At 34.1% G+C, this 20,622-nt stretch overlaps 1 protein-coding gene across 1 annotated transcript in view; it reads left to right on the top strand.

Moving 5' to 3' along the window:
- The window catches only part of Ku80 (X-ray repair cross-complementing protein 5 Ku80), a 305,608-nt gene that overhangs the window by 61,529 nt on the left and 223,457 nt on the right, over positions 1-20,622 (top strand). The window contains exons 6-8 of the mRNA XM_090405213.1: positions 6,427-6,541; positions 14,362-14,494; positions 18,981-19,093. Of these exons, the coding sequence (XP_090261339.1) occupies positions 6,427-6,541; positions 14,362-14,494; positions 18,981-19,093 (361 nt within the window). The remainder of the gene's footprint in view (positions 1-6,426; positions 6,542-14,361; positions 14,495-18,980; positions 19,094-20,622) is intronic.

A 20,622-nucleotide genomic window follows, 5' to 3' on the forward strand; every position in this document is an offset into this window, starting at 1 on the left:
TTTTCTGTTAATACCTCTTATAGTAGAGATATCAACTGAAATAAGGTGATATTGATAGTGCCTGTCTTCAGTTCTGCTGACACTGAGTTTGTTGCAGTAGCTGACTTTTTGCTGATCATCCTAGTTACTTGACAAAAACATCAGGAACCTTGTTTAAACAGGTTGTGTCCCCAGCTGGCATGATTATGTTGTCCCATCTTATTTGTTTCCAATTTAAGCCAATACAGAATACAGTTTTGTCACCTGTCACAAATTGCTAACTCATTTTCACTCAGGATTAGATGTTAGGTCAGAAGCTTTAGTTATTTCTTTGCATTCCATAAAGGCTGTATGAAGGTTTCTTCCCATTATCTAGCTCTGATCCTTAAGCAGTCCCTCTGAATTGGTTGGCACCAGTTCTGGAAATGTTGAGCATTTTTCGTGAGATTTTTGTACATCACCCAAAATCTCAGTAAAGACATATATGAAATTTGTATAGGGTTAGCTGCTGTACAAATGAAGTAGTATTTAACTGAGAAGTAGTATTTTGAGCGGAAAGTACACTGTGTAAGCAGTGGGACTATAGATGTTATGTGTGTTTTAACAGGAATGACCAGTGGTATAAGTCAGCTCAGCTCAGTTATTATATATAACAAGAAAATTATATTCTTATTTGGATATTATCAAAGGATAGGGAGGTGAAGTGGCATATTTCTTGTGAGAAATAGTGCGGGATCGTGCTTTAATAGTATTAAATTGGCAACGTTGTCCTCGCTCCACTGGAGAATGATAAGTAAATCAGTGTATAAGATATGGATTATGGAGACATTGAAGCCTGAGATGCACTACAAGCTTTTCTAAATATTTTTTTGAGTACTATAAGCTTTTCTAAGTGAAGAGAAGGACTGGAATCTACTGTCTTCAGGCAAAACTATGGATAGGATTTGAGGTTAGTGAAAGATTAATGTATAGGAGAAACAGTGCAGGCAAAAGTACAGATCCCTGAGGTACTCCAGCATTGGTGAATTCTGAAGAGGGAAACTATCTACCATAATATGCTGAATGACGAGAGAGAGAGGAAAATGGTAATTCATTTAGAGAAGGTGAAAGGCATTCTGTAAGATGGTACCTTGATAAGGTCTTTGTGGAATACCCTAACAGATACCCTGGAAATGAAAGCAGTCATATAAGTTTCTTTACACCTTTCCATAGTTTGTCCCCCAAAGTGGATAAGATCATCTAGGAGACCTGCTGTGGAGAGTCAACTTCTTCTGGCATCTAGTCAACAACATAGAAATAAGCTTCTCAGATGCCAGATTGCAAAGAAGATGGCATAGGAAATGTTAATTTATTGAGCACAGATTCTGAATTTTGAGTACAGTTGTGGAGATACCATCAAGAAGGCCTAGACTTGTTGGTATTCGAGTTTTTGTTTTGTTTTGTTTTCTGACAAAAGATCTAAGGAGACATGCATTGAGCTGATATTTGTGAATGGGAGATGTTTTGCCTTGGTTAGCTAAATCGAGTGATAATATAATTTTACCATCTAGATATGAGAGGTGGAAGCATGGAAGGACATGAGAGGTTGCAACAAATAGCTGTGGTGAGGGATCAGAAGGCTCAATTGTCAAATCAAAGATTTAAGGCTCAGATGGTGATCAGGGTGTAATGAGTAATGAAAGTTTTCATTCCAACATGACTATTCATTTCATTCAGAGCAAGTGTTTGGATCATGATAGTGGAAAAAATATTTAAACCATGCAAAATAAAGAGTAGAAATTGTCATTTTTTAGGCATCATCATTATAAGTGCCAATAAATGCTAAGCTGAGAATAGCTGGATGGAGCCTGTATTCTACAGAAAAGGAAACATTGACATGATTATGGTCTGAATTACCAAAATAAAGTGGTGACATCTGCAATACATTTGGGATAGGAGCTAGTTAAGAAAAGGTCCAGGGTGTTGAGTATTATCTGGTGTTATTCTGTGATGGTTTGCATTAGATTGCTTTTTTTCTATCTTAATCAGAGAAAAATTAAAGGCAATGAATCAATTTAAGTTTTGAACATAGAAGTCCACAAGGAAGATCACATCACTCTTTGTTTATTTATTATTATTACTATCTGAGGCTTTCAAAGATTCAAGGACTCATCAAGGGAGGCTATACATCACTCAGACCAGCTGCTATACTTCACTTAAATTCATTCACACTAGATGCACTCGCTACCTCTAAAGGTAAACTGTTCCACTCACCCACTGCTCTGTGAGAGAAAAAAATAGTTCTTATCCCCTTTCTTGACTGAACAAACTTAACTTCCAGGGATGCTCTCGTGTTCTCTCCCCACCTTCCATATAATGAAAAATTTCATCATACAATCCTATAACACCCATTTAGAAATTTATAGACCTCTATCATATCACACCTCTTTTTCCTGTTAATCAGAGTTTGTAATCCACACTCTTGCAGTCTGTCCTTATAATCTAAATCCCATAATCCTGATATAATCTTTGTAACTCTTTTTTGCACCCTTTTCACAGTTTCATTATCCCCCTTGGAACCTGGTGTACCAAATCTGCTCACAATAGTCCAGGTGCATGACTTCCTTATCCTTATATGTCAAGGTTCGCTTCGACATTGCAATTACCCTGAGTTGTATTTGCAACTTTTGCTATGTGACATTTGAACTTCAAATTCCTATCCACTATTATGCCAAGATCCCTAGCCTTACTAATTTCTTGTATAATATAATATGCCACTGGAAATCTTATCATGCCAAAGTGCATAACTTTATGCTCATTAACATTAAAACTGATAGCCAAATTTGTTTGCCCAAATTTCTGGCCTATTTAGATCATTCTGTAAGTGCTGGATATCAGTAGCATTCCTGATTGCCCTGCCTATCTTCACATTATTGGCAAACAATTGCACATCTCCTTTTAGACCCATCCTAATGTCATTAATGTATGAACAACAGTGGCCAAGGACTGAACTCTGGGGTATACCACTGATCACCTTAAATCATGGCAGATTCATACCCACAGTATTCTGCTTTTTTAAATGTCGGTCAACAATTCAAGTTCAGAGTTTATATCCCAATCTCGTATTCTCAGTTTATGCAACAGCCTTTTATGTGGTATCCTATCAAATGGCTTTGCAAAATACAACATCATCATCATAGTGTATTCATTTCCTTTATCCATCTTGGCCTTAACATTGTTATAAAATATGAGCAAATTGCTAAAATATGACCTTTTTATAATAAACCCATACTGAAGAATATAATTTGTTTGTTTACTCATTTTTTGTATGTGAGTTCTTACTAACTTCTCTAAATTCCTCACCACTACCACACAAGAAATACTGATGGGTTGGTAGTTATATATCTGTCTTTACACCACCCTTGTACAATGGAACTATCATACATTCCTTCCATCCTTCTAGTTTCATTCCTGAGCTGAGACTCAAGTTTTATAAATGTGAAAGGACTAGCCAATTTGACTGAACATTCCTTTAGCAAATGTGCTAATATTCCACCTGTTCCTATTGACAAATTCTTATCCAGGTTATGCAACAGCTCTTCACCCTCATTCTGATGTACCTCAACTCTTCATCCAATGCAGTAGTAGAACTGTGTACCATGTTACATACACTTGGTTGATATATCTTAGTAAGGTGATTACCCATTAATCAAACAATCTCATTAGCTTATGACACTAGAGTACTATCTGCATTTTGCTTGTGGAATAACGATAAAATTCTTTTGGATTGCCTTTAGCCTGCTTAGCCAATTTTCTTTCATACTCTGATTTAGCTTTCTACACAATACTCGGCCTGTGCTTAATATATTCCATAACTCCTCTCACTGTTATTGTCATGATATTCTTTCCATGCAGAGAACCTGCTTCTCACTCCTCTGCTCACACCCTCCTTATAGTTTCCAGTGAATAGCCTCTTGCTCTGTCCCTCTCTCCCATTTTCTATGAAAAATCTCTTCCATGGCAACCTCATAACAACCCCTGCCTAGCTTATATGTCTTGATCATGTCCCCCCCTCCTATTCACGAGGCTTTTTTCAATTTGCATTTTCTCAATCTGTCCTCTTACTCCACATTCCAAAGAAAACTGATCACCTTTGCGAATCTTCTTTGGACCATTTCTAACATATCCTCATCACCAAAACCCAGCTTATACAATGGCATCATAACCTCTTTATTTCTGTATGTCAGGGTCTTCTGCATCATTGCCATTATTGGATGTGACATCTTCACAACTTGTGCACTGTGACTCCAGAATTTTAGGTCCTTGTCCACCACTAGTCACAGATCTCTCATCTGCTCTACCTCCTTAAAGTTTCCCCACCAAGTGTATAATTTGCATCTCATCATTGATTACCAAACCTCAAAACCTTACACTTTGTAACATTGAACAGACATTTATACTTACTTGTCTATTCATGCAATTTATTCAGGTCCTCCTGTGAGGCCATAACATCTGTTTAACTCTGTATTGCTTTCCCCAATTTTACATTATCTACAAACAGCCTGCATATCACCAGTTTAACCCATCCCAATATCATTAATAAAATTGAACAGCAATTTTATTAAAACTGATCTGTGCAGTACACCACTAGTGACCTTCCTCTTTACACTCCATATACAACTTTGGGGTATATGGGGTGTAAAGAGGAAGGTCACCCCATATACAACTTTCTGACAGCTATCTAACAGCCAGTCACTGGTTCAACACAGAAGTCTGTTATCCAATCCTATCTGTTTCAATTTATTTAACAGCTTGTCGTGTGGCAGTCTATCAAAAGCTTTCATAAAATCCAGGTACACCATTGTATATGCATTTCCTCTGTACAAGGTATTTGTCACCTTGTTATAGTACATAAATACATTAATAAAGCATAATCTCCCTTTAACAAGCCCATGCTGATATTAATCACATGACAATAACCACAAAGAATATTGCTGTTATCAACCTATTTCTGTATCCTACTTCTCACCAATTTCTCTAGTACCTTCACCACAACTCCAGATTTGCAGATTGGCCTATAATTTGTAGCCACAACCCTATCACCACCTTATTCAATGGAACAATTTTACTTTCTTTCCACTCCCTTGGAACTTGTGCTCTTGTAAGACTTATTAAACAGGTATGCCTGTGCTACAGCCAATTCCTGTAACATTCCCTTAAGATGCATAGTGATATGTCATCAAATCCTGTTGCCTCATTGACATCAAGGTCAGTTTCCTCAAATACCTCCTGCTGACTCACAATTAAGTCTTCCTTGTCTATGTCCTCTACACTTAAGTTTCTAATGATTTTACCCTGATTAGAATGAAACAGATGTATAAATTGGTCACTGAATACCTCAAAAATGTCTTCTTTAGCAATTATCTTTCTACCATTTTGATCCATTACGATCATCTTACTATAATCATTGTTCCTTCTATTTGCCACATATCTAAAAAATTCTCTAGGGTTTTTCTTTGTCTAATTTGCCAATTTCTGCTAATATTACATTTTTGTTTTCCTTATTTATTTGAGTCACTCTCCTGGCTTGTTCTTTATACTCTTCATATAACTTAATATTACCATTATTCATCTTGTACTGCCCCCCCCCCCCAAAGTACCTTCTTTTTGCAGATTCCATGTTTAAGCTGCTCATTCATTCATTTTACAACTACCTTATTCAGCCTTTTAGAATACATTTACACGTTGATGCTGTTATGTATTTCTTTGTCAGTTGCCAAGCAGCATTTATTTCCTTACTGCTCAGCTTCTCATTCCATGCTATTGCTCCAAGCTGTCATAATCACCAGCCTTGTACTACCACATGTATCCTTTTTTCACAAGTCTGCATATGGCTAGCCACAATCCAGGTAATCACTACGTGATCACTCTCACCAACTGGAGGGAACTGCGAAACCCCACTCATAATTAAATCCTCTGATGAAATGATCAGATCTAAAACACTCGATCCTCGTGTACCAGAATTTACATGCTACCTAAGATAGTTAACTTTCAAGAACTTGAGAAATTAACTTTCCTTATTCCCAAATTTTTTTAATAATTTTTTATGTCTAAATTATTAAAGCTAACTCTAGCATAAGCAAACTTCTGTAACAAACTCACTCACTATAACAGATAACTGACAAGTCCTGACTTAAGTCCCATTTGTGCAATGCTGTGCTCAAAGAAATTCATTATAGCAGTATATCCTCTAAAAAACTAGTTCTGTATTTTCTGAGTTTGTTATAGTGTGAGGTGACTGTATAAGTGATTTAATAATTTGAAAATATAGTTGGGAACACTTCATTGCAATATTTAATTGATGATTTTTCAGTTTGATATCTAAACTTGAATTTTTTATTAATTTCTTTTTCTTCTGTTTTTTATAAATATTTTTTTCTGTATTATTATTGTTTTTTTTAAACAAAGTGAAGCAATTCCAGCTCTTGCTTACTATCAGAAAAAGAAAGTACGTCCTGCTGCTTGGAATGCCACTTTAGAAATTGGACCTACTTTAAGTCTTCCAATAACTGCCTATGACAAGGTAATTTATAATAGGAATTACATTACACTGCGTTTTTATTTTTTGTGTGTTCTTGTATGAAAATGAATTATTATAAAATCACCTTGAGTGTTGTCTCTCATTTTAAACATTTACAAAGTTATTGAATGCTCACTATAGTATTCATCCAAGATCACTATATTACTTGTTTTGCTGTTTCATTATTTTGCTGGTCTGATAGGACTAGTGAAATAATAGACTGGAACAAGGTTTGCTATAGTGAATTTTGGAGAAAAAGTATTACTCCTTACAGAGGATTACTAATCCCCCCCCCCCTCCATAGTTAGCTTTCAATTCAGTCTTTAGAACTTGAATCTCCTTCTCCCTTTCTCTCAGTACTGTAATTGATTCATAAGCTTATATTAGCTTGTGCATTCTAGTTTTTCATATGACTGTTAACAGCATCTAATATTCTAAACTGTGAGTGTATAAAAGTTCAACTAAAAATCTTTTTGTTATCTTTTTTATTTCTTATTTAGTATTACATCTATATATATAATGCTGGCCTGGCTGGCTGAGTGGTTAGTGTATCCGCTTTCCAGCCAAAAAGCTGTGGGTTCGAATCCCGCTGTGAGCATGGGTGTTTGTAATTGTGAAAATAGTAGTGGTGGTGGTGGTGGTGGCGGGTGGTAGATGGCGTTGGTGTAGTTGCAGTTCATTGGTGGATTGAGTGGTGGAGACAGTTGTAGAGTAGGTGACCTCCCTCAATGAGTCTTTGGACTCCCTGGAGGTGTGTCAAGTAATAATAATAATTATACATAAATTTATAAACTCACTGACAGAGTTTTATTTAAACCATTAGTTTTGCAGTCTTTCTAGTTTTGAAATTTTAAAATTTCATATCCTGATCCCACCAGAAGATTCTATTAATGTATAAAATCACTGACAGTATATTACTATTTACTGTCTCTATTTTCCCCTTCTTCCTTTCATATTTGATTGAGCAGCATCAATTTAGAGTCTATTTTCAAATAAAGAGATTCTGAGGTTTCTTTACAGATGCCCTTTGTCTTTATGAATTATACCTTATATTGCAGTTTTTAGAACAGTTGATTATTATTATCATCCTACCTCCGTGGAGTCAGAGACTCATCATGAGAGGTACACACTATTGTACACAATGCTCATCCAACTGTGCCTTGAATTGATTCAGTGTGTCTACATTCACAACACATTCAGGCAATGCATTCCACTCACCAGCCACTCTCCATGCAAAAAACCTGCTCCTCACCCCTCTGCTCACACCCTCTTTATACAGTTTCCAGCTATGGCTTCTTGTTCTACCCTCTCTCTCATTCCTATGAAAAATGTCTTCCATGTCAACCTGATAACAACCCCTGACTAGCTTATGTGTCTCAATCATATCCCCCCCCCTCCTCCTATTTACGAGGCATTGCAACTTACATTCCCTCAATCTGTCCTCATACTCAACATATCAAAGACCTCTGACCACCTTTGTGAATTTTCTCTATACCCTTTCCAACATATACATGTCCAGCAAGGATATGGGCTTTCATTATGGGATACTAAGGCAAGTGATGTGAAGTCATGCCACCTTTACTACGCGTTGCCCCAGTTCTGAAAATACTTCAGGCGCAAACTTTGTTTGCTAACACTTGGATAAAGGATTAAACCAAGTATGTAATTTCTTGGTATCTAATTTATATCCCCATATACAAAGTTCTGATACCTGTCTAACAACCAATCACTGATCTGACTCAGAAGTCTGTTATCCAGTCCCATCTGTTTCAACTTATTTTACAGTTTGTTGTGTGGCAGTCTTTATCAAAAGTTTTTGCAAAAATCAAGTACAGCATTGTATATGCATCTCCCCTCCAAGGTATTTATCACCTTGTTGTAGTACATAAGTAATTAGTAAAATGTTATCTCCCTTTAACAGACCCATGCTGATACCCACAGAGAATACTTATTTATGGATATTCTTATTAATAAACTTATTAATAGATATTATATAAAGAGATTAATCGATATTCTCAATCCAGTTTTTGTTGTACTCTGAAACTATTCTTTGAAAAGCAGACATTTTGAAATCTAGCTTACTGCAAGGCTCAAATGCATTCTGTAAATCAGTGCGGCTGTTTTACTTTCCACACAATAATTTGATTGCAGTATTGCAACCATCTTGTGGAGAGATGTAGCTTGAAACAAAACAATTGATGGGTCACAAACATATTCTTTTCATTTTTGTATATACTTAATTGAATATTCAAAAACTTCTCAATTCTGTTAGAACTGAACAGCCCTAAAGAAAAGGAGCAGTCAACTGTTTCCTAATGCTTACTTTCTAATTAACATGAGTATTAGAACAGCTATTAGGAGATATGACTAAGATTAAAAAAAAACAAAAAAAAACAGAATGAATCATAAAAAATAATGAAGGGGATACAAATCCTTTGATGTTTATCTGCCAGTAAGCAAAACTCTAAGAACTAGGACTAAGATATATGAGTTTCATACCGAAAAACTATCGGCAAATCCAAGTGTAAGTAACCACTTGATAGTACAACATCAAGGCAACTCGTATCAAAGTGGAGCAAGTTCCATCACTATCCTTGATATTTTCTCACAATGTAAAAACACAGTCCCTAGGGGATGTAATACTGTAATTACATTATGAGGATAGGCCACTACCCAGTAATAATGTAATTAGTATTACATCCCCTAGGGGCTGTGTTTTTACATTGTGAGAAAATATCAAGGATAGTGAGGGATCTTGCTCCACCTTTGATACGAGTTGCCTTGGTGTTGTACCACCAAGTGGTTACTTACACTTGGATTTGCTGATAGTTTTTCGGTATGAAACTCATAGATCTTAGTCCTAGTTCTTAGAGTTTCGCTTACTGGCATATAAACATCAAAGGATTTGTATCCCCTTCATTATTATTAAGGTTGCCAGAAAAATAGCCTTTTGGCTTTTATTCTATGAATCATAAAAAAGTTGAGAAATTAAGAATTTATGTATAAAGTAAAGAGATGGCAGCACTTGTTTACCATTCAGTTGCCACTTATAATTAGTGATAGTCTTGGGTGAGCTATCACTGATTGGCTATTGGTAGAGATTGAACTGCCCACTCAATCTCCAAAAATTATATAGGGCTAAAATGGCCTTGCCTACTCCCTAATAAAATAAATAAAATATTTATTAATTATTTTATATGATAAATAATATACATTTCAGTATTGAGAATGCATTGCCTATAATGTTACTTTATTTTTGTTATAAAGTAACATTACAGGAAGTGCATTCTCAATACTAATCATCATCATCATCAAATTCCTGCCATGTACCCTCAAGGGGTGTACAGGATATGATAGTACTACATGAAAAACTTACATCATTACTAACTTCCTATCTACAATTTTCCTCCAAATCAGTCTGTTACTTGTCAAGACTCCAACATTATCAGATCTTATATTTCTATCGTCTAAGGCACTTTGTACCGTATCAATCCACCTATATCTTGGTCTTCCTCTGGGTCGTTTTCCTACCAACCTGGCAGAGAACACTTGTTTTGCTAATCTTTCCTTGCCCATTCTGTTCAAGTGACCATACCACCTGAGATTAGCTCTGCTAACACATTCCTGGATGCTGACAATGTCAAGTTCTTTCCTAATATTCTCATTTTTAAAAATTTCCCTAATCTTTCTCAGGACTCTCATATCTGCATTCTCTAGTCTTTGGTCAAGTGTTTTACTTCTAACCCAGCTCTAAGATCCACAAGTTAAAACTGGTTTGGACACTGTCTTGTACACAGCTAATTTAGTGTTCCAACTAATTTCTCTCTTATTCCATATGAATTTATTCACTTGACTTCCTACCATATCCCTTTGTTGATTCTGTTGTCTATTTCCATATTTAATTTACTATCTTCACTAAAAATCGTGCCTAAGTAGCTGAAATGTTTTACTTGTTCCAAAGGTTCTCCGTTCACAATGCAGTTGACATTTTCAATGATTCTGCCTATTTTCATTGTCTTTGTCTTTTTATTGCTGACCTTCATACCAAATCTATTACAATAGTTATTTAATTTAGTCAGGGAATCTTGCAGACTTGTAGCGGATTTATTTAGAAGTATAACATCGTCCGCATAAAGAAAAGAGCTGACATTAACATCTCCAATTCTGATATCATGTTTAATACCACTTTCCTTCATAATGCTATCCATATAGATAATGAATAAGAGAGGGGATAATGTACATCCTTGTTTCACACCAGATTTAACATTAAACCATCTTCCTGTACTTCCTTCAAATTCTAACTGCTGACTTACAACTTGCCCCATTGACACCATATAACTGCAGCGTATTGAATAGCTTCTCTCTTGGCACCTTGTTATATGCCTTTTCCAAATCGACAAAACTTAAATACAGATCTTTGTTATATTCCCATGCTTTCTCGACTATTTGTCGTAAAGTGAAGATCTGAACCTGACAGCCTCTATTTGGCCTGAATCCAGCTTGTTCTTCCCCAAGCTTTTCTTCCACAATTCTTCTCAACCGTTTCTCAAGTATACTTGCATAGATCTTGCCAGGAACACTCAGTAGGGAAATACCTCTGTAATTCTCACATTCAGTTTTATTTTCCTTTTTATATATGGGTACTATGAGAGCTCTACTCCAATCATCGGGAATTCGTCCCTCTGTCCAGGCTTTCTGAATTATGCAGTGCAGCCACTGTAAGACTCTTATACCACCATACTTCAGCATTTCTGGTCGAATATCATCTATTCCTGCTGCCTTTCCACATTTCAAGCCTTTGATGGCTTTTTCTACTTCAAGTATGGATATGTATTCCTGACTGCATGAATGGTCAGTGTTTTTTACTACTGTGCTGTCATCACTGCTTGTTTCATTTAGCAGTTTTTCAAAGTAATTACTCCATACTTCAAGGATATATTTTTCTCCCATTTTCATGTCACCTTTATCATCTTTAACTCCTTTTACAGCACTCTTTCCTCCATTCCTAAGCTTCTTCAACAACCTAAAGAATAGTTTGCCACCTTCTTGATATTTATTTTCTATATTATTGCCAAAGTCCTCCTATGACTTTTGTTTAGCTAGTTTTACAAAGTGTTTAGCATTCTTGCATTTGTATCTATATTCTCTAAGAGCACAAGCTGACTTATTTGACAGGAACTTTTGATATGCTTTCTTCTTTTCCTTCACTGCCTCTTTAACTTCCTGTGTCCACCAGGGAGTTCTGATTTTTTTATCCTTGCAGACAACCTCACCACATGTCTCTCTGGCAGAATCAGTCAATGTTTTCTTCAGACTTTGACACTGAATCTCCAAGGTTTGATTCCTGTTCTCAAACTCTTTCATTTTTCTTCAATAATCTTTGTGTATTTTAGTCTACAGTTCACATCTGAGAGCTGCTCAACTTTTATTCGCTTTAAAACTTTCTTACATGTTATTCTTTTCAATATGAAAATCAATTTTATCCTGCTCAAGACTAAATTGTGATCACTTCCAATTTCAAATCCTCTGTACACTCTGGTGTCCTGCACCAGGGAGAAAACATCACTATCAACAATAACATGGTCAATGAGACTTTTCTTATTCCTAGCCTCTTCTCTCCATGTGAATTTGTGCACATTTTTATGTTGGAACATGGTGTGTTAGTAATCACCTGTCTATGTCCTGAGCAGAAACCCAACAGATATTTGCCATTATTATTAGCTTTGCTCTTTTCTCCAAATTTTCCCAAAATATTTTTGTATGTCTGACAATCATTTCCTACTCTGCTATTTAGATCCCCAACAAGGACCAACTTTTCCTTTTTCATTGTGTTAGTTGCTTTTTCTAAAGCCTCAAAAAATTCCTCCACTTCTACTTTAGTAGAACCTTCTAAAGAAGATTAGCCTCGTATTTTGTATTGAATACTATTACTACTCCTTCTTTTCCTTGATTGTCATTGCCTGAATATAACATTTTGTATTTATTGCTCAGAAAGATCTCATCAGTTTTTGTCTTTTTTGTTTCAGTCACCCCTATTATGTAGATCTGGTACTTATCTAATTCCTCATCTAGCTCCATTTCTTTGCCATTCAGGCTTCTTATGTTGATAGTACTGATCTTTAACTCTGGTGATTTTGAGTTGGGGTTTGTTTTCAGATTTGTTCCAGTAGCTGACTTTTCGCTGTTCACAATGTTCCCTGGCAAAAACAACGAGGGCCTTGTTTAACTGGGCGACGCCCCAGCCGGCATGAATTTTTGTCATGTTGTACCATCATTTTTTATTTTGGTTTAACCAATAAGAATACAATTTGGCCGGCTAAATCCCAAATTCCAGCCCATCCTCGTTCGTTCAGTATCCAAGTAGATATCCAACAGGTGCACCACGAGAAGTGAGGATTGGACATTAGGTCAGAAGCCCTGGTCGGTTCTCTGCATTCCTTTAAAGGCCTATGTGGAGGTCTCCTCTCACTTATACAGCTTTGACCCTTAAGCATCCCTCTTTGAAGCTCATGGAATCAAATATTCTGATTTTGTGCCTGTCTTCATGGATGGCTCAAAAATAGAAGACCTGGTGAGACTTTTGCCATCTCTCCAGACAACATTATATCTGTACATATCCCACTAGAGAGTACCAACTTTACAGCTGAGCTGTATATAATAGAAGTTTTTCTTTCAACATATAATACTAGTTTTTCTTTCAACAGGTGCAAAAAATTTCCATTCCTCCTGTTGTCTATCAGCAGCTCTTTGAAGCTCATGGAATAAAATATTCTGATTTTGATATTCTGATAAAAACCCACATACTACCATCATGCAAATGTATGGCATAATAAAAAGATTATCACACACAGAGCTAGAGTCGGTTGCTTAAAAGATATGCTTCAAAAGCAATTAGAATTTTTTTTCTTTTTTTTTTAATAATTTCACCAATAGTAGTGAAAAAGCCATACATCTGATAATAAATAAACTAATAGATAGCAAATAAATCACTCCAGAACAGTTGTAGTTCCTTTAATCTGAAAAAAAAAAAAATTAAAAAAAAAACAACAATAAATGCTAATTGCAAACTACCATTAAAACAATATTTTAACTAGCTTCCCTTATAATATATCCTAATACTTCAGATATTGATAATGTGAAGTATTAGGATATATTACCAGTGTAAACACCTTTGTTATGGATGGCCTGGCAGACCTACACCAAAATAGAGAAGAATACCAAAATTATATAGTTGTGAATCAATATGGACAAAGTTGATGTGACACTCTACATGCATTTAGATGGAGAAAAACTGTTACTCTATAAAGCTCTGTTTTAAAAGTGGTAGGTTATTCTAGGAATCTGCCTATGCTTTACAGAACATCCCCTAACTTAAGAAATATGGGTGCAAAAAACTTCTAAACATTTTGAAAATTGTTTAAATCAAACAAAAAATCCAGTCACCTTTGACTGTTCCCATAGTTCCCAATCAAAATATTTCAATTCTTGCTTAATATCCTGTGTTCTTATTCAAATTACTTTGTAATTTTATAATTTTATCTTGTTATGTTTGAAAATGCATCAGTTAATATTAGGCAATATAACCTTCTTTAACTTTTTGGATCCACTACCAAGTTTGGATATTTTTGTCATTGCAGTTGTGGTATTTTTGAGATTTGACAGTTACCTGTCATATATGTACCTTGCTTAAAATTTCTTGAATAATTAAACCTTTTGCTAAATTTGTTTGTATTGCATACCAAAATATGATGCACATTTTAAAGTAAAAATAATAGTTTTCCTTAGAATTTCTGTATTTAGCATCTCTCTCTCTCTCACACTAGGTGACTGAATATAGACTCAAGGCTTTTAAGACAGCTTATGCCCAGAATCATGATGCTCCTATTATAAAAGAAGTTACTTATCACATTAATGATGATGCTCAGACTGAGGTTGATAAGCAGAATACAGTTCCAGGTTGGTATAAGCTAATATTTATACTAAATATGCTATCCTTACTGTAATAAAATGGTTTTACTATCATTTCACATCAGTGATACTTGTGCAGTACCAAACAAAAAAGACGTCTCTTTGATTGGAAAAACTTGGGTTTGAATGTTCATCAATAACATCAATGAAAGTTTTTCTAGGCCATTTTGGATGAGGCCAAGTGGTAGCCTTCTCTCCTCTAAACTCAAGTTTTTTTGTTTTTTTTCTTGCAAAATAGTCAAAATTTTGGAACTGTCTTCATAATTATTATTATTTTTATTACGTGACACCTCTCCAGGGAGTCCAAAGACTCATCGCAGGAGGGCTCTACAACTCTCTGTCTCCACCAATCAATCAACCAACCACAACGAACCTCAACTACACCAATGCCATCTACCACCCACCACCACTAGTATTTCCACAGACAGACAATCACAAACATCCATGCCCACAGCAGGATTCGAACCTGCATCCTTTTGGCTGGAGAGTGGATACTAACTACTTGGCTAACTAGGCTGGCTATATAGGGCTAAACCTCCAAAGAAGATAATGTTTGTTATTTAACAGTATCTTTTATTCTGCAATAATCCAAAATTATTGGCTAACTGGAAAAATAATCCTAGTTCGTGGGAAAGGAAACAGATTAGAATGCAAGAATTATTGACTCAGTGACTTTATTATGATTATTCTTTGCAAACAAAATTTTTTCAGATCTCTACTGAATTACTAACCAGAATACGATATTGCTAACAGAAAAAAAAAAAAATCAATCCTCTAAAATAAAGATATAAATTATAAAAAAACTTAAAAAACACTGGTAACTTAAGAAACGAAACAATTTGACGATATCAGTACCAATAATTCATTTTGAAAAGAGGAGTGATGCAAGATACTAGAGCACCTGTTGCTCATTTAGTTACATTGATGCCCTGTGGTTAGAAAGACTAGACTGGGGGTTGAAACCCTGTCTAGTGGTGCAAGAAATTTTTATGAGGTGTTTTCCAGCAGAAGGTGAGTAAGTTGGTCACATATGGGGGGGGGTGGCAAAAGGTCTCCCCCCCCCCATTGAAACTCAGTTTTTCATCCTGCAAATTAGGCAAACTGACTAGAAGAATGCATGCAATTAATAAGCATAATGCATATCTTTAGTTGCTTTGACCATAATTCAAAATAATCCTAACCCTAGCAAGGCCACACACACACTCACTCCTACTTCTTGATAGAAGGTCAAATAGAAGATCTATAACTTCTTTATTAAAGATCTTGTTAATTATGACATTAGAGAAGAAGAACAAAGAAACAAAAAAAATAATAATCAGCAGACATATCATTTATATAAAATATATAAATGTGTATATAAAATATATATATATATATATATATATATATAAAATATTTTATATACACTCAATTCTCCATTTACACAGTAGATTGGTTCCAGAAAAAAATGTATAAAAAGAATACAGTGCATATGAAAAAGTGAAGAATAGTTCCAGATGTGAAAACCTGATATGAACAATAACTTATTTTCAAACAAAACATATGAAAATCATTGAATAAAACTCTATTTAATTTTAATGGAATATATTTTATTTTAAATACTTATTTAAAGTATATACATATGTATCTTTCTTAAAGAAAATAGCATGTCACTAATAAAACAGAAATTCGAAAAGGCCCAAAAACACCTGTGCATATGGTTATTAGTTAAATTTTACTCACCGTCACTTTCTGAGAGTGACCACATTCTTTTGTGTGAGACTGCAATGAAATCACTTCCATCACATGAAATTCTTTTGCTATCCTGTTCATACTGTAATGGCAAAATGTTTTCTTCAGTAAAATGAACTAAATTAGCACTAATTTCCAATAATTCCGAAAGTTGATTTTTTTTTACCATGAATTCTGTAATTAATTGTTGAGATTCTGTTTTGATTAAATCTTTGTATAGTTCTTCATATCGCACCATACATGACTTCAGTTCACGTTTAAACTTTTCAGCTCGTTCAGTATTTGGATCATGTGTAAGAAAATGACTTTGTAATTTACTAGCCATTTGAAGCCTTTCTTTAATTAATCCTTCAATGAGTGGAATCTCTTCATCATCATCATCACTTTTTTCCTTTTTCATTGAGATTCACAAGGATGGCTTCTATTATTTCATCATCACTTGTCAACCATCAATTCTTCAATATCTGCAGACGAAAAATCACCAAATCCTTCTCCACCAACTGCATATGCTAATTTGATGATATTGGGATATTCAGTTGTATGCAAAGGTATAGGGTTTTTCTTTTTCACACATTCTCGCCAAGTAGCTCTCCAACATGCATTTAAAGTTGATGGTTTCAATTCTGATAATGCCAACTTAGCAAATTTGATGCAATCCAAAATAGAAAATTTCTTCCACACATCAATAACTGTCAGTAAATTATCCTTATCTAGTTTATCCAAAATGTATTGGAATGTTCTTCTTATGTAATAACTTTTGAAGGTAGCGATCACACCCCTGGTCTAGTGGTTGTATTAAGGATGTTGTATTAGACGGCTGAAAACAAATTTCCACCTTCGGGTGTTCTAAAACAGGATGGCCAGGCGCATTGTCTATAAGCTATGTCAGTAGCTTAATCAGTAAAGCTTCAAAGCTCAGATTTTTTTTCCATCAAATAACGTTTAATTTCTGTAACAAAACATTGATGGAACCATTCATTAAAAATTTCTTTTGTAACCCAACCTTTTTTGTTTGCCTTCCAGTGCACTAGTAACATGATTTAAAATCCACACCTTTCATTGCCTGCGGTCTTAGGCATCGATTAATGAGTAATGGTTTTAATATACGATCTCCTGAAGCATTGCTGCAAAATAATAGAGTCACACGATCCTTAGCCACCAACACTTTTTTGTGATTTTGCTATATAAGTTCTACTTGTCATTTTTTTACAAAAAATGCCAGTCTCATCTGTGTTCCAAACTTGATCAGGAGTGTAGCCACCATTTTCAATAATTCAAATTTTAGTACATATGTATCGTTCTAGGAAATGATAATTATAATGGAAATGCCCTTTTTAACAGAACTGGATTCAAACAGAAATTTTAAAAATAAGCAGCATTTGAACCGTATTAAATCAAAATATGCTGTGTAAAAATTAATTGCTTTTATTTTCTAAACTGTTATTTCGAAATTGTGTAAAAAAGACCATGTAAAAAGAGAATTAGCTGTGTATAAAATTTTATATTTTATGTATATAAAATATGCAGATAGTAAAATTAGAAGAAACATTGTAGTATGGGTGAAATACAGGATATTAGTTAATGTGAATAAAGCAAAATAATGAAGATAGAATTGAAGAGATAATCTTAATTTTAAACAAACAAGCAAGAGAATCATTAAATAGTTTTAAGTCTTACAGATCAGGTGATATAACAACCCAATTTAAACAGTATTGCTACAATCAGACTCAAAAATCTCAGTGGGATGGACAATAATGACTAAATTACAAAACAATAAGGAAAATTAATAAATGACAAAGTTTATTTCTTTTTAATAAATTATATTGTCATCATTCTCCACTATTTATGGAGTTAACACTTGGTCAGTAAAAAAGATGATGAAAGAATATTGATAGATTTTGAAATTATATGTCTCCAGTTCAGAAAATTAATAAAATATGAACTTGACAGGTCGTGCACAGTTTTTTAGATAATAACAAATGACAAGAGAATATTTCAGTCACTTAATTAGAATGCACCCAGACTATGATTAATCTAGTTATTACATTACAAACAAATTTCTTAAGCCAAAAAGATGATGAGAAGTCTTATATAAGACAGGAGAAGATGCAAACGTACTATCCATGACAGACTCACTCTTAGGACAGAAGAAATAATAGAATATTGAAAATAAAAGAAATACATGTGATTTTTTTATGCCACCATATGCATTTTCTAAGTAATTTGATAAATCATATTGCAGTTTCAACAGTTTTGGATTATCATTAACAAGTCTGATTTGTCCATGACAGTAGCAATTACTTATTAATTTATGTATACTGTAGTAATAGCATGTTGCTGTTAATTTATTCTGTGTAAAATAACTTTATATATGTTTAGTTTTAAGTTATTTTAATATATTTCAGATAAAGATAAATGCTTGGAGTCTTTAGTACAGCTTCAGTTATTGTACATAAGTATTTATGTACAGATATAGATATACATATTTTTTAATACATTGCTTTACATTGATTTAATTTAATGGTTATCAGGAATTCAAGAGAATAATTGTCAAATTACTATTTAGTACTATATTGTTATTATTATTAAATGGGCAACTCCATGATATGAAATGACTTTTTTTGAGTTATGACAGATTCTTCTTCATATTGCCATAAGGTTGTTTTTTTTTGTGGAGATTTTGTTGTAGATTTTTGAATCATGCATTTTTTTTTTCTTTACTAAATTTATTTCATTCATTTAGCTTATAGATATGGTACAACTTTAGTGCCATTTACTGAAGAAGATAAAATTAATATGGAGTACAAGTCTGGTGATAAAGGTATTAAAGTGCTTGGTTTCACCAAAGCAGAAAATGTAAGATTTTTTAAGTTTCATTCAACTTTCACTATAGCAAACACTTTATAATGAACTCAGTCACCATACCATAATAACTACTGAAAAGTCTCAACCAAAAGTCCTTAGCATCAGTGATATGCTAAAGGAAATTCTTAGCAAAGATTTACACTATAACAAACTATTGGTTCTTTTGGTTCTTACAAGTGTTCACTATAGTGATCAGTGCTATTAGTAGAAATTAAGTATAACATAACTCAGTTCTTTGTCTGAAATTTATGTAGTAATTATCTTGATATATTGTAGACGATATTTTGGTTTTTAACTGCATAAATTGATTCTTTTATATAAATACAATATAATAAAAGTAAACAGTCAGTTTTAATTGAAAGTTTTTTTTTTTCACTCTTGTTACAAAAAAGGAATATTAAGCAAAGATTACAGAATAAAAAAGAGCATAAAGAATTATGCAGTAAGCACAGTGCAGTATGTTAACAGCAACAACCTTACTTCCTAGTAGCAATTTTCTTGTCTTGCAGAGTTATTGTCCAAAATTTTGAAATATTAACATGGTTATTCTGGTTTAAAGTTGAGTGGTCAATTGTACTTCTACCATTTTCTCATCTTATGTTCCCCCCTGACATGTTAAGGTTCATTTGGTCCATCATGACCAAGTAATCTCTCTTCATAGAAACCTAATTAATGCAGTTTTAAGGTGGTTAATCCTATTTTTTTTATAATTTTTTCCTTCATCTTAATTAGATATATATTGCTGTATATTATCCAATACATTAAGGAGAAAATAATGAAATGAGATTATCCCATAATTTCTGTTTATATGCCTCCCCCCCCCCCACCTCATACACATACACTTACACGATCCTGTACATTTAGCGGCATGTGTCACACTTATATGTAATGCATGCTGCTAAATGTATAGTTTTCAAGAAAAATGAATAATATTATTAGCAAGAAAAGCTGGGAAACTCAAATGGTAATAGGAAAGGTGTTTTTAAGATTTAAAAAAAAAAAAAAAGGACTGGGAAAATATAAATATAAAACATAAAGAAAATGTAATGTAGAAAAAGATAACTGGAAGAGATCTGTTAAGCTGGTTACAGTAGATGCCATACATAAAACATATGTATGGCATCAGATCCGATTGGAAACAGTAGAACATGCATTTCTATAGCTGCCCTCTTGCCCTGCATATTTGGAACAGATTATGTAATGTGCTGGGCATTCCATTACTTACAACAGAACAGGTTATTTTTTTACAATACCCACCACCTGTCAGCAATGGGAAGAGAATTTTGATTTTTATAATTAACGAATTAAAATACCATTTATGGAAGGTTAGAAAGAAACATCGATTTGAAAACCAGCAATATGACATCCAAATGCTTTACAATATTGTGTTGTGTAAATTTTATTTTTCAATCAGACGATTTTTGTATTTAGAAAGAAGCATTCTAGGAGATATAAAATTTATCACTAGGTGGTGTAGACCACCCACATTATGTAATATTCACCAGGGGGGGGATAAAATT

This window comes from Typopeltis vanoorti, chromosome 15, assembly GCF_054136105.1.
Source record: "Typopeltis vanoorti isolate ZY-2024b chromosome 15, IOZ_Tvanoo_1.0, whole genome shotgun sequence".
Classification (NCBI taxonomy): Eukaryota; Metazoa; Arthropoda; class Arachnida; order Uropygi; family Thelyphonidae; genus Typopeltis; species Typopeltis vanoorti.